Source organism: Cricetulus griseus, chromosome 3 (genome assembly GCF_003668045.3).
Source record: "Cricetulus griseus strain 17A/GY chromosome 3, alternate assembly CriGri-PICRH-1.0, whole genome shotgun sequence".
Taxonomy (NCBI): Eukaryota; Metazoa; Chordata; class Mammalia; order Rodentia; family Cricetidae; genus Cricetulus; species Cricetulus griseus.
In genome coordinates this window covers 209,277,733-209,293,487 of record NC_048596.1, presented here as the reverse complement: position 1 = coordinate 209,293,487, position 15,755 = coordinate 209,277,733, and the positions used below count along the sequence as shown (strand labels likewise).

General features: G+C 43.0%; 1 protein-coding gene across 8 annotated transcripts in view; it reads left to right on the top strand.

The window, feature by feature from the left end:
- Positions 1 to 15,755, top strand: part of Svil (supervillin) — a 190,962-nt gene that overhangs the window by 149,944 nt on the left and 25,263 nt on the right. For all 8 annotated transcript variants that reach the window (XM_035442780.1, XM_035442779.1, XM_035442778.1 and 5 more), the window contains 4 exons: positions 7,929 to 8,076; positions 11,470 to 11,559; positions 11,649 to 11,735; positions 13,824 to 14,001. In XM_035442780.1, coding sequence (XP_035298671.1) covers positions 7,929 to 8,076; positions 11,470 to 11,559; positions 11,649 to 11,735; positions 13,824 to 14,001 — 503 coding nt within the window. The remainder of the gene's footprint in view (positions 1 to 7,928; positions 8,077 to 11,469; positions 11,560 to 11,648; positions 11,736 to 13,823; positions 14,002 to 15,755) is intronic.

The following is a 15,755-nucleotide window of genomic DNA, read 5'->3' as shown; positions in this document are numbered from 1 at the left end:
TGAGTAGCAGCGTGATTAACTGTACATGATGTCACTTCCCACGCAGTCATTTGGAAAGTTGATGGATTCCCAGGGACCATGCAGAAGTGCATCGTCTACTTAAGAGAGTGAAGGCTTGTGTTATTTCCAGAACATGTGGTTAGAGGATGGGTCTGGACTGCCCAGACACTTGACTAATGTTCCTACAGGTGAGAGACTCAGGCTACCCCTGCATTCACTTTTGGGATAGAAAACCCGGTGCTGGAAAGAGCAGGGCTCTAGGCACAGCCAGCACCTGCATGTGCAGGACCACCTTGGGCTCACTCGGCTTCTACTTCTGCAGCCATGGTGAGCTCCCTGTTCCCAGGCCCTTTAGTGGCCTAGTTCACTTTGGCCCAGACAATACGCTCTTTGAAGTTAAAATAAGCCAGTCTATTTCAGGCTCTTGTCCCTCATGTGGGGAAATCTCAAGTTCTGTGAAGGTCAAGTGATTTTCAGATGCCTCCGACAGCACACGGGTTCATTTCTTCCCAAGGGCTGCCAGTCTACTTAACTACACCATTTTACTGCACTCAGATGAGATAGGCACAGTGCCTTAGATCTGGTGTTTCTTGAGATGCCCACCTAGATATGCTTGAAAAGTTACTCCAAGGGCCTGTCTGAATGCCACCATGGAAAAGGGAAGAAGACATTAGTGACATGCACAAGCAGACAAAAGCCTGTTGCCTAGGCTAGATTAGATTTGCCCATGGGTGACTGCAGGACAGCAGGTACAACCACCATCCATTTTTACACCCAGGCACAAAACAGCTGGATGTCACTCACACCCCAGCTTCTGAATCCTTCAAACATTTTCTAGGTCATGGTATTTGGTACACAGACCACTGGCTGCTCTTCCAGAAAATTCAGATTCAATTCCCGGCACCCATGGTTCACAACTGTCTGAAACCTTAGTTCCAGGGGATCTGACACCCTCTTCTGACCTCTGTTGGTACCAGGCATATACTTAGTGCACAGACATACATGCAACCAAAACAGTCACACACACACACACAAAAAGTTGAAATTATTTTCAAAGCAAAAGACACTAGGGGATGAGATAGGCATAGTGGCAGATACTTATAATTCTAGCACTCAGGAGACTGAGACAAGGGGATTTCTGTGTATTCAAGGCCAGCCTAGGCTATTTAGAAAGTTTCAGGCCATCCCAGGCTATAGAATGATTCCCATCTCAAAGCAACAATAACAACATAAATAAATATCTTAAAAATCTATAACCATTTTCTCTGTCAAAGGGGTTGCCCCCAAAGAGAGGAAATTGGGGTGCTCCCACCCATGTCTCATTTGGAGTCCTATATAATAATATGTTCTTATTTGGGTTCATGAATAGCTTTGAAGAAAGTAAGAATTTTCCTTTTTGTTCTCAGATTTCAGCCCCAGGGAGCAGTTGTTCGTTTTCTAACTATATTCCCCAAATATCAGGATTAATGAATTGACTCTTAAGAGCACTGATTATTCCTGGCTAGCCTCACTTCCCATGGAAATCACTCAGGTCCCTTCCTTCTCCTCCATGCCCGCCTCCTGGACTTGAGTTAGTGCAGGTCAGGGCAAGCAGACAAACACTTGGGTCTCTGGATGTGGTACGTGTACCTAGTGATAAGGGTCTAAAAGCCACTAGGTGGTGGCATGGACTAGGTCCACACTTCGAGGGACATGTGCACTTGAGCAGGATTGGTTTCCATGTCCATCAAGAGAAAGGAAAGCAAAACAAGGTTTTAAAGGAGTAGCCTTCCAGGTATTTTCTTTCTAGCAAATTATAGTTCTTTATTTTCACCAACTAACTAAATCCCAGCTCTACTAGGGCCTAGTCAACATTTCGGGATTAAAGTGACTCCCATGTCCTTTGCAAGCAGTCATGCAGTCAGTGTCTGGGACTCTCTCCATGAAATAAAAGCCCATTGTAGATCTAGCTGTTTTCCGGTCTGTATCTATCTGTATGTGAGTCCCAGGTGGGGGTGGGGTGGGGGGAAGGAGCTCTTTCTGCTGCTGCTCTAATGAGGTCAGGTAGGGTTGAGATCTCAGATAGTACCAAAAAAAGGTCCTGAAGATTCAAGGAAGGATCCTCCTGCCACACTCGTGCTGGATTTGTCTGCCGTAGCTAAGTAGAAAGCACACCAAAGGGGAAGAGCAGTAGGAAAGCAAGCTGTTGGGTATCTATCTGCTCATGGGTTGTTATCCGCCTCTGAGGAATGAGATTGCTTGCTGTTCATCGCACTGGAATGTGAGCACATGCATGCCTTTGACTGACTGAACCCAGGCACAAGGTGATGGTGACACCCCAGCAGGCTGCTCCTCCAGTCCTCTACAATGTCTCCCATTTGTTTTAACCTGTAGGAAGAAGGAGGATTTACAGATGATAATGCCATTTCTAATCTGCTTTGGGTAAGCCTGACTCTAACGCAGGTGGTGTCCTTCTGTAACCAAACACAGTGGGGTTCCCCAGGTGGGTGCAAAATGTGGATATACAACTAGGAGACAGAAGAGCAAAGAGAAGGGGTTCTACCTCAAGAACACTACAGAGCACCCTCAGAGCCAAGGCTTAGAAAAGAAAAACCTGGGAAATTTTATTGGGAAAACTCAAATATTTACATTTATATATGTGTATTTGTGTATATAGAGAGTATAGGGGAAAAAAACCTCATCACATGGAGAGGGATGCGGATACATTCCTGAGCACCCTGGGCATGCTTAGTGGTCCTATGTAGCATTGTATTTTTAATAGCATGGGAGCATCTCAGGTAAGTGCAGGTCATCTGAACAGTGTCACGGTGACTATAATTTTGTCTGGCTCCTTGTGAAATTCTCTGGAAACCTTATCTGAAACATGAAAAAAAAAAAAAAAAACAGCTTTGAAGGAGCAATGCATCACATCACTTAGAGGGGCAGAGGCTCGCTCTGCTCACCCAAGCATAGGTGACTATCCCTGTGGCAGCTAACGTGTCTTCTAATGTCATAGCCCCCATGGTGCCCTGTGCCTTCTCTGTTTGTTTAGGGATTTGGGTTTTTTTTTTGTTTTGTTTTGTTTTTTGTATTCTTAGTCCACATACAGCTTTCATCCAGTGAGGAAGCTGATCCTGTGTCCTTAAATGATTTTTAAGTCATATTTTGAAAATGCCATAAAGGAATCATTTGTGTATTAAATGTTTTAATAGTTAATACATAAATGTATTTAAACTGTTGACAAAGGCCCAGATCTCATCTCTAACTAAATATACATATATACTTATATTGCAGTAATCTGCCATTGACTTATTCAATTACTGTACAACCCTGGTTCAGGTGCATGGGCTGGGCTGTGTGGGATGTTTGCCATTCGGCACTGACACTCAAAGAAAGGGCGTTCTTAGAAAGAACAAAATTCCAATGAGAAAATTAACTGTGAGACAATTCGTTGTTTGCATCTCTTCTCCCCAGCTCACTCCCTGCTCCCACACTCCAGTCCGTCTTCCACTTTTACCTCTAATCCTCTTGCTTTGCCCTATAGGAACCTGTATTTGCTTCTACTTATTCTCCTGCTATGCCTGCTGCCCATAAATACCTGTCTTTTGTATCTGTTAACCAGGTGAGGAAAAGCCTATACATGTTAAGCCTCATTGCAATTTCTGAGTGGTAGAGAAGGCTTCATTTGAGAAAGAAGCAATTCTTCTGTGGCATTTCATGTGTGTGTGTGTGTGTGTGTGTGTGTGTGTGTGTGTGTGTGTGTGTGTGTGTGTGTCAGGAGAGTGGGGATTGTGTGTATCTCTGTGTGATCATGTGTGTGTTTAACCCTTTCATATTTTTCATAGTGGGTCAACCCATAGTCCATCCTTCACTCCAAAATTTTAGGTGGATTCTGCAGGGTGAATCCCCTTGACGTCATGAAACTGGTATAAGGAAAAGGTTCACTTTTTCTGTCTCTAACCTTTCACTCCTAAGGCAGATGACCAGAAAACACCAGAGTAACTATGGTTTGAGCTTGTACAGTGCTTTCTTACCAAGCCCACTGTTGGTAAATAATTGGTCTGATCCACATTGTCTGCCACTCACTGGCTACAGGATGGTGTCCTTCCCTGGACATCCTTTATGCCTCCCTGACCATCATTCTTAACCCCCTTATTTTGATCAGTTGCTCATCTTAATGTTTCTATAGAGCTGGAAACAGGCGGTTTCACTTGGCCCTGGTCCTTCTTGTACCTTGATGCTCATTTCTCTTCAGCGCTGGGCAATATTCATGTGTCTAAATGGACTAAGCTTATTTAGGAATTTGCCTTCTCATTGGCATCTTGGTTGTTTTCAAGTTTTGGCAATTGTGAGTAAAGCAGCTATAACAAAAGTCTACGCTCAGTTTTTGTTAAGACACAAGTTTTAGTATTCAGGTATTAAAGGACTCGATTACTGAATCCTACAGTAAGAGCATGCTTGCTTTCATAGGAAACTTCCAGCTATTTCACAGTGGCTGTATCATTTCATGTTCCTCCAACATCCAGTGAAAAGTCCTGTTGCTCAATGTCTATACCAGAATTTAATGTCAGTGTCTTAGATTTTGGCCATTCCGAAAAAATATATCATAGGTTATCAGTTTAGTATGTAAGTTTCTCACAGTCTTTCACATTGAATATATTGTCATATGCTTATTTTCTATCCATGTATTTTCTTTGGTAGTGTATCTATATAGATGGTTGGCCCATTTGTTTCCCAATCACTCAGTTTAAAAAGCCCTTTGTGTATCTTGGATGTCAGTCCCATGTTACATATGTTTTATAAATATTCCCTCCCACCCTGTGGTTTGTCTTCTCATTCTTCTGACAGGGTCTTTCACAGAGCAGTTTGTTAATCTCAGTGAAGCCAGTCTTCCGGCTAGTTATTTCATGAATCATGCCTTTGGCATTCTACCTAAGAAATAATTATATTCAGTCTGGGAAATATAGCATGCATAAGGATATAGGTTTGATCTCAGTAGTGGGGTGAGGCATGGCAGGGTAGGGTTATGTGTGTGATTAAGTTTATGTCTAGATTTTCTCCTATTATCTTATAGGAGTTTTGTAATTGTATATTTCTATGAATCACTTGTAGTTAGTTTTGGGGAATTATATATGATCTAATCTAGGTTTGTTTTTGTTTTTGCATATAAGCAAGTATGCAAATATTCCAGTATAAGACTTCTTAAAAATACTCTTTTCTTCATTGTATTGCCTTTATTCTTTTCCTCCTCACAGTTCAGTCAGGGTAGGTATGTGGGGTTGGTTCTGGGTTTTCTACACTCTTCTGTTGATGTAGTCATGTCATAGTTTCCTGATCCCGGTAGCTTTGTGCATCTTAAAGTGGACTTTTCCACCTTCATTCTTCTTCAATTTCTGTGGCCTGACCTAAGGCTTTTGCTTCTCCATACACATTCAAGGTCAGGATAAGTTTGTTCTATTTTTAAAAGATCCCACTGGAATTTTTATTGGGACTACATTGGATTTATAGATCATCAAACTGGAGAGAACTGGGTTGAACATCTATCCAAGAACATGGGATATCTCCCTATGAATATTTTAGGTTCAAAGAAAAATAACATTTATCAAAAGCAATTTATGTTTTATGACCTCAAATTTTAGAACATGTAAAACAACGTATTTTAACTTCTTAACAGTTTTCCCAGATAAATATGTGTTAACTTGGTTATGGTTTATCAGTGGTCTCAGCGATCAGGTAAGTCCCTTACTTTGCTCTAGCAGTGGCAGTGTCTTCACGTTTCATGATATGAGAGACTAAGAGAAGGAAACAGTGTTTTTCAACTTTGAGGCATCATGCATCCCCTGCTCCCTCACCTACACCAAGGCTGTGGACAATGAGGTGCTGTTCTATCTTCCAGAAGCCCTCAGATGGCCATAGGACCAGACTGAAATCACTTTAAATTCTAGGCTCAGGGCTTCTTCATCATTGTCTCCAATTTGAAATCACTTGACACTGTATGGGAACATGGGTCGAAATCTTTGTTCAGGGGTAGGCAAAGCTAAATTCTTTACCATTGCACAGAAGTCTGTGGTTTGACCTTATTTCTGATACTTAGCATACTATTCTATCATTTCTTCTTTTTACCTTACATTTACTCAATGTAAGGTAAAAACTTAAAAGCCGGGGATTTTACCTTTTAATTTGCTACTAGCCCTAATGGTACCTGAACCATGCTCTGAGTCTTATCTCATCCCTGTGGGTGAAATATGGAGACATGCTGTGATTTCAGCTTGGAGAAAAACAAGCAGACCTGCAGCATCCTGGTAACCTGGATACATTTCACTAATGGTCCTGATGTGTCTGTGGGATGCCCAGCTGCTTCACTTTCTCCTATACCCTCTTTCCACATCCTCTTTCTCACTCCCTCTGCTTCTCTCCCATATTGATGGCATCTGAAAGAATGACTTATAGATGAGGCTGGTCCTTCTGCCTATGTTCTGCCTCTCTCACACCATTCCAGGCTCCTAAGCATCTGTCTGCTAACCCCAGAACAGGATACAGAATTTAACAGAATCAAACAAGAAAAGAAAACTGTAGAGAGAAAAGCAAGACAATAATGAATGCTATTTCAAACTGAAAGAAAAAAAAAAAGAAGGGGACAAAGGTAGTTGGTTTTTTTGTTTATTTGTTCGTTTTGTTTTTTTGTTTTTTTGGTTTTTTTTTTTTTTTGTCCATACTTTGAGAGGTTTCACACCTTAGGGTGGATTTTATGGGGTTTTCAGGGAATACATAACTGCATATTCATTACTCCTTCTAGAGCCTTGTAAGATCAAGGGGTATGACTAGGGTTTCCCAGGCCAAACATGCCAACTAGCCAAGTTATATAGAAATTTCCAGCAAAAGAAAAACTTCTATATTTAATACTTGCATTTAGAAGGAAATAAAAAATATTCCTTCTGGAAGCTTTAAGTTGAGTTACTTCATCTCAGGGCTCAAAACTTTCATCTTCCATGAAGACTTGTGTGTGTGTGTGTGTGTGTGTGTGTGTGTGTGTGTGTGTGTGTGTGACTGTGTATGAATGTGTATATAGACATGTATCTGTATATGTGGTGTGGCTATGTATATGGATGTATTTGACTGTATGTGTCTAATTTTATCTTTCCTTCCCAAACCATGCACAAGTTTGACTAATATGGAGACCTGCTCCATTTAGTACTTATATGTGTACTTCCTAAATGCCACTCCCATGACATAGTGATGCTATGATGAAGACAAGAGACTTGACATTGGCATCGTGTTTACCGAACCCACGTCTGTGTTTGAATTGTGTCAATTTCCCCCAATAATATCCTTACTAAGCCCACCCCTGCACCCATAGCAGGATCATGTACTGCTTTTAGCTGTCATACATTGGGACAAATCTCCACCTCATCTGAATTACCAAGAGTGTCAGAATCATTTCCAGCCATGAAGGTGTGCCGAAGAATCATATTCAAGGAAGATTCATAGATCAGATGATGGGGAAGCTGGCATTTGTCACTGAAATCACCTGTGCTGAGAACCGTTGTTCTCTGTGTAGGTTATGTCTACCACAAAGTAAATCCTGGGGGTTAGATCTGTTATTATCTAGAGCCTTCTCCTCGGCTCCCCTGGCTACCTAACTCCCAGGTGACATCACTGCTGGACTAGACGCCCCGCCCAGTCCTGGGGAATCCTATAATTCACATTCCCTCTAACCAGCTTTCTGCATCATCACTCTGACTTAGATGAGATGTTCTAGACTAACCATGTTCTTTGTGAGCACATACATGTAAACTTTCCTTATGAACTCATTCAGGCCTCAAGAGACGGGTAAAACATGGCAGCTCCCTCTCTTTACTGGTTTTTTCACTTGAGAAATGCTGCCAGGCTGAAGTTCATACCTCCATCATTTCTCCTCTCAGTTTCCTTTCTGTGCATTTTGTACACAGCGGGTCACAGAAAGTCGAGAGAGCCAGATGACGATTGAGGAGAGGAAACACCTCATCACTGTACGAGAGGAAGCGTGGAAGACGAAGGGCAGAGGTGCTGCCAACGACTCCACCCAGTTCACCGTGGCAGGAAGAATGGTGAAGAAAGGTCAGTGCCCATTGAATGAATGTGTCATTGCATGCACATGTGTGCACACATTGGGCACACTTAACCAAGGAGGTAGAATGGCACCTGACAACTCAGTAGAAAGCGGAGAAAGCCCTGGTCCTTACGTCTCACACTGCACTCGTCTTAAGTAAATGGGTTTTGACGGTTGTGTGGAGTCTTTCTGCTGCAGCCTTTGCAGCCACTGCCCTCTTCAGGAAAGGAAGTTTCATTCAATCTGTCACTATTTCAGAACTTACCTGTTTAGAAATTAAGTACAGTTGTAGTTTTCAGAAGCAATTGCAGCTCAGAGAGAGAGAGAGAGAGAGAGAGAGAGAGAGAGAGAGAGAGAGAGAGAGAGAGAGAGAGAAGTAATTTTAATCAATTATTTCCCACGGTTGCTTTTAAATTGTTTCCATCTTCTTGTAGCCTGACATACATCTAGGCCTGCCTCCCACCATCCTACCACCAAGTAAGCCTTTGGTAATAAAGGCGTGTTAGTGTGATGGAGTCCCTCTTGTCCCCTGCAGGTCACTTCTTATGTCCCTTTGGCTCTAGCTTTGTAAGCTGTGTCTAAAAGATGCTCTGAATTCCAGGAAAGAGGGATGCCCTGAGATCCCTTAGTGCACCAGGAGTGCTAGAACTGTGTGAGGCTGGACCCAAAGATGCAAGAAACTGAGTGCTGAGTCACATGCCACTTTCACTAATAGTCTCTAGAGGAGCTTGGGGGGGGCTTTAATTCATGTTCTGTGGGACATGGTTAAATGTCAGGGTCCCTTCATCATCCATTTGCATGTGCCTTTATTCCTCAAGCTATTATCTAAGAGTAAACTTCCTAGCTAATGGTAAAAGTATTCACATACACTTAGTCTTTGGGTTCTGCCATCTACTTTGTAAGTTTAGCATTTCTTCTCCTCAAACCTTCCCTTCTGAATAGAGCCTAACTCATTCACAGCATGCATTCAACAGATGTTTGCAGAAGGGTTGTGGGGACAGGGAACCTTGGAGGATAATTTCCTTGAATCTTATTAGAAGAAGCCTTTGAAACAAATGTGTTGACCTTGGAATCATCCAAGGACAGCAGAAAATCATTTACTCTCACAGGATGAGGTGGGACCTGGCTTTTCTTCATGGGAGCATGGAAATGTTTAGTCAGGTGTAATCTTGAGCCCAGCCACCTACACATACACACACACACACACACACACACACACACACACACACACACACACACACACACACACACCTCTCCCTCCCCCATTAACAAGAAGCAGGGGTCTGGGCTCAAATTGATGAAAAGCAGCTGGAACTGAAATCGAACCAGAGCCCAAGTCTTCACCTGCTGGCTCCAACTTGTATCCTGATGGTAATTTGCTTACCATCAGGTAATTTGTTTTGTGTTATTTTATTTTGCCATGTCATCTAAAGAGTCCTAACTGGGCTCTTCCCACTGTAAACTCTCCCTTGTGCCCCGGCCCACACTGACATCAGGGGACACACATTTGCTGGTTTGGATATGGAGTAGTCTATCCCACAGTGAACACTTCCATTCTTATTTTCCCTGCACAAGCTGTGGAACCCTACAGCTACGAAGATTCTCGTCTCACAGTCCAATGGCACATTCAGCCAGGTGCAGGGTTTCATTCTTTCTCCCCAGGAAGCTCAGAGCTCTCCTGGTTTCCTTTGGACATTCTCTCTTTTTTATATTCTTACACCCTGGGTAAGAAGATCTCGCTAGTATTCTAAGAGTGGAGGAAAAACTCAGAGCATGCCGTGGATAAAAGATGTGAAACTATTCCCAGAGAGGAGGTCCTTGTTTATTGCTTCTAGAATTCACAGAAAGAGCTGTGGGGAGACTTTGGTTATTTTAATGCTTTGAAACGTCACCTATATCCCCTGTTGCATTATAGGGGATCCCTGTCCGTAGCTGGGAAGGCAATATTCCACTTTTAAGAACCCTTTTGTGCATCGCGCCCTGACTGGCAGGAGGGGGCGCTACAGCAGCGGGATTTGCCTGGTGTCCATGTAGAAGGGAGATTTTTCTAGTTGCTTTGGGACTATCAGCCTGCGGGGTCAGTCTAGTTCATTAGCTTCAGAGCCAATGGAATCTTCTGATAACTCTCAAGCACCCCATTAGTAGGTAATGACTTGCTGTCTGTCCTTTTCTGTGACACTAGATTTCCTAACATGAAAACTTACTGTCTCATGGACACTGAGATTTCTGTAGGCCTGGCAAAAGAAACGAGTTTAGAATGTATGCATGCATATCTGCAAATGGATATGCGAAGGAATATTGAGAAGTAAAGTGGGAAATTACCAATTGTCAGGCAGACCTGTAGCCAGCCCCTAAGCAGGCGTGGCTACATGTTCCCCTACAGAGAAGTTTCTAAACTGTCACTCAGAACTTAAGTCTTAAGCCACTTACCAGCTGTTGCCCTTTTTTCCTGCATTTTATGCTCTATTTGCCTCTTTCCAGCTTGTAGAAAGGAGCAGAGAAAATCCTTTGTCTTTCCTTATAGATGAGAGTAACTTCCGTGTTCTCTGGCTGTCCTAGGAGAACAGGGTTGTGTCCTCTTACACACACACACACACACACACACACACTGCAAGGATGCAGAGAACAGCAGCAGCTCGTTTAGTTCTTTCCAAACACTACACTGATTTCCCTCCCCAAGTCTCTAAACTCTGTCTGTGTTTTCATATTTCACCTGGGTGCCCAGTCTGTGCTAAACTTCCCCTTCATACCTTTCATGTGCCCCTCAGCCTTTGACTGAGTAAGCACTTCCCACCCTGTGTCTCGGGGAACATACGTTCATTTCCAGGACACCTCAGCCGTGCGAGTGTGCCCTCCCACAGTCCCAAATGGGTCTGATGTGTGTTCGCCTCTCTTTCTTCCAACAGGTCAGACCTCTGGGCTATTTTCCATCCAGTGCTCACAAGCTCATATTGTCACTGCCTCCCCACAGACTCCTGGTGCTCAATGCACTTGTCACCTAGGACAAGTCAGCTTACCCCTAACTTCCTCTGTGGGAGATGACACAAATTTGCTTTTTCCTCTATGGCCCCTGATACCCCACCCCAAAAAAGGCCTTCAAAACTTCACTTGTTCCAGTATATCCTGGAAGCCATGGACATTCTCACTCTTTTTACATGCTGTAGATATGTTTCCCCATGTCTTCACTGTCCATTCTGGAATACCAGTTTGGCAGCTGCATAGTTCATAGGAATAGGAAAATCATAGGTATAGCTGCATTTGGCCTGCACAGCCATGACAGCTAAATTGTGCATACTTGTGTACATGCTCACACTGTAGGTACATGTACATATTCACTGGGTTCTGTGAATTTCCACAGTTAATCTTTAAAATGCTAATCTGTCCTCTTCTGTGTTTTGTAGGTCTGGCATCACCCACAGCCATAACTCCAGTCTCATCCCCTCTTTGCAGTAAATCAAGGGGCACCACCCCAGTTTCCAAACCCCTGGAAGGTACGTCACCCTATCCACACAGCGATGTGAGTATCGGCACAGGGACACCACCGGGGGTACTTACTCACTGACGGTTTCTACTTGTTTAGATATTGAAGCCAGACCAGACATGCAGCTGGAATCGGACCTGAAGCTAGACAGGCTGGAGACCTTCCTAAGGAGGCTGAACAACAAAGGTACATGCCAGAAGGCAGAGGGGAGCTTCAGCTTGTATAAGTACAGCACGCCATGGTCTCTACTTTCCGTGAATGACAAAGAAAACCTAAAAACAAAACAAAACAAAAAAAGTCCTGACACCATGCCACTCTCTCAGATCCTCCAAGTCCTAAGTTTCGTCTTCTTAACTTTTGGGGGTTTTGTTTGTTTGTTTTTCTGTTTGTTTTTTGACAGTTATTTTTGTTATTACTATTGTTTTGTTTTTTGAAGCAAGGTCTCATGTAGACTAGGCTAGCCTTGAACTTACAACATAGCCAAGGATAACCTTGAACTCCTGGTCCTCCTCCCAGATGCTAGCATGTATAGGCATGTACCACCATAGCTGGCTCTCCAAATCCAACTTCTGATTTCTTTCTCTCCTCAGCCAAATTTCTCTTTTCTGGTATACTTTTAGGTATTTACACACACACACACACACACACACACACACTTCAAGTCTGTTGTTATCCTTCAAAAAATGAAATTATAGTCTGTACTAATTAAATTCAAACTCTGATAACACTCGATAACATCCTGAATTTGGGATATCCAATAGTGCACTTGTTACTGACTCCAAACCCTTGGGATGTCATCCAGTCCAAGCATAACTCAATGATTTTGCCTTTATACTGTAAAGCAGTTACTGTACGAATACAAAATCAGCATCCTCCTGGGCAAACTTTGAATTATAGGTATCATTTCTGTTAAGGCAGAAGGCATTTTTTTTCTTATAATGCCAAATAATTTCTAAAAGAAAATTATGGTAAAAAGATAATGAACATTTTAATATAATAGTTGGTGACACAAAAGGCAGCATGCAGAAGTAGTCTTTTCTCTCTTGATATAAAACGTATATAGTCACCAATACCAGGTACTGTGAGTTCCTACTGTTGACAGTGACCCCTAAAGACTGGAAGTTACACAAACACTGAAACCCAGAGCTTTAAAGGTGTAATACAATAGCTAATCTGACTAGGTAAGATATATTAACAATGAAATCTATTTCCATTATCATGGTTAGAGTTTTGTGGCTGCGAAAAATACCATGACCAAAGGGTTTTCTTTTAACTTACAGCTTATAGTCCATCATTCAGGAAAGTCAGAATAAGAACTCCAGTAGGGCTGGAACCTCACTGTAAAGGTCATGGAGAAGTGCTGTTTACTGTCATGCTCTTCATGGCTTGTTCAGCCTGCTTTCTCATAGTACCCAGGACCACCATAATGGGCTGGAGTCTCCCATGTCAATCAAAAATCAAGACAATGTCCCACAGGTTGCCCATAGGCCAGTCTAATGGGAACATTTTCTCAATTGATACTGTCTTCTCCAAAATAACTGTAGCCTCTATAAAGTTGACATAAAACTAGTCAACAGAATGGAATAGCAGTGATCTATCCCATGGTCAGCAGCCAGTGGCCATGGAACTCCCCAGCGTTCCACATGTTCTTGGAAATAAAGTTTTATTGGAACACAGCTATGTCTTATGATTGCCCTGTTGTCTATAACCACATTTGCACCGTAACAATAGGATTGAGAAATGGCATCATAAGCTATGTAGTCTCCCTTAAAAGGTCCCAAATGCTTCCTAGACCTTTGCAGAAAAAGTTTGCAGAATATGGAACAAGGCTAGTAGAAATGGGTCAGATTCAGAAATGTTCACATGCTTGTGTAGGCAAGATTAGCCTGCTTCCTGTCCTGACCATCACTGTGCAGGTGGGATATCATCATATGAGAAGTAGGATGAACCTGGAGCTGGAGGGTAGGGGTGGGGAAGGCAGAGGGAGGACTTTCCCACACTCTGGGAACTTAGAGGGAGACGATTTTTAAAGCAGTGCAAGGAAAGGTCACAGCAAATGTTTCTCTAAAGCTCATGTTGTCTTTGCTCTGTTGTTGACAGTTGTCTCTCTAAAGCTCACAGTGTCTTTGCTCTGTTGTTGATAGTTGTCTCGCTAAAGCTCATGGTGTCTTCACTCTGTTGTTGATAGTGTTTCTCTAAAGCTCATGGTGTCTTCACTCTGTTGTTGATAGTGTTTCTCTAAAGCTCATGTTGTCTTTGCTCTGGTATTGATAGTTGCTGGGATGCAGGAGACGGTTCTCACGGTCACTGGGAAATCTGTCAAGGAGGTGATGAAGTTGGATGATGATGAGACCTTTGCCAAATTCTACCGAAGCATGGATCACAACATACCTAGGAGTCCCGTGGAGCTGGAAGAGGACTTTGATGTCATTTTCGACCCTTATGCTCCCAAGTGAGTTTGAGGATGGCTTCCTTCACTTGCTCTCCCAGTTCCTGTCACCAGAAACAACTTCTGTGAATATTTGCTCTAGAATCAGATGCACATTTCCCCAGGGCAGGGAAAGCACATGTGGTTGTTCCACTGTACTTAGAGGTCTACTGTGCATGCCCTGGATGGTTGTCCAGTCTTGAAAAAGTGTGGCTGGCTTTCACATCACTCAAACATTGTGGTATTTTATACTATCACCACTTAGCAGATGCCCACAACTGTTCCAATGGACACCACTGAACTTACTTATAACTGGATATTTGGATGATATGAGCTCAGGTTAGCACAGCTAATTGGAAAATTAGGAGCCAGAGTTCCTTTGCTTCTAGTGATGTATAAAATTAGCTTTTCTCAGAGTCATGCAAAGGTGTCCAGTGGAATATTATAAAAACTGATCATGCGTTAGGATTCCATCCTTGGAAGATGCCTGAAAAATATAAGTGTTGAACTGAAATCAGAAAAACAAAACAGAACAAGCAAAAAGAAAAGAAAAAAAAAACATCCAGGAGGAATTTAATTAAAACTCAGGTGTGCCCTGAGTGTACGAAGAGCAACACAGTCTCACAAGGCTGACTTTCCATATGTTGGCTTCTCTCTTGGTCAAACTGCAATCATAGGGAAAGGGAAAGAGGGATCCACCTCTAGCACCAAATGAGCAGGCTACTCCATCAACACAGCACAGTCAGATTCACTTCCCAGTAGATCCTGAAAGTCTGGGTTTGGTTTCCACTGTTCCAGCTTGGGTCCTAAGTCTATCCCTAAAACCATTCATGTAGTCAAGGGGACAGATAATGGGTGAGGTGGGCCCCCAGAGGAAGCCCCATACAGCATGACCAGAAGTAGAGTCACTTGTGCTAAGCAAGTTACACCCAGCCACCCACTGCATGGCTCTGTTCTTCCCTGTGCAATTATCAGAGCAATTGTGTCTTCCAAGTGTGTGTTTACTCATGGTAAAAGTTTCCCTAAACTACTCCTCATGTGATGGACTGCTTTGGATATTTTAGTCTGTTCAATTCACCTTCTCCCCATCCAGCGGTCATTGCTGAGGTTGTTATACATAGTTGTGATACTTAATAATCTAAACAAATGTGTATCTGTGCTCACATGCCCAGTAGTTATATGCAAAGAATGCTTCCTGGCAGAGACCTAAGCATTTGACAGTTGCATGTCACCCCAGGAGTCTTCTGGGAGAGCATATCACTGACACGCTACCTCCCCAAGCTGGTCTACCCACACTTGGGACAGTCTCGGGGACCAGAGATGACTCTGGAGGCCTGTTTTATTCTAGTATATTCTTCACAAATGTTGTTACTCTCCGCAGAGAGCTGAAAGGTTGAGTTAATACTAGCTGTGGAGGGAACAGAAAAGCTGTGTGTGAAGAAAACATTTAGTTTGGGCAAAGAGGATTCAAGGAGGTGCAGTGGTCATCTAACAAGGCTCTCAGAACTTGCTGGTGACAGTGGCAGTAGCTGTGTGTATAGTCTTGGGCTCCCTAACCAGAAAGCCTAGCCAGCAGTGGAATGAACTGTCATATAACACTGGACATGCTCCAGACAGAGCACAAGTGGACTGGGCTTCCAGAACCAGAGGGATCATCAACTCAGTAGGCTCAACTCCCCCTTTACCTCCAAGATGTGACACTATATCGTGGCAGGAGTAGTGGGATGAAATCAGGAGGTAAAAATTGTCCCAGGTGTATTGTCCCAGATTCAAGACCT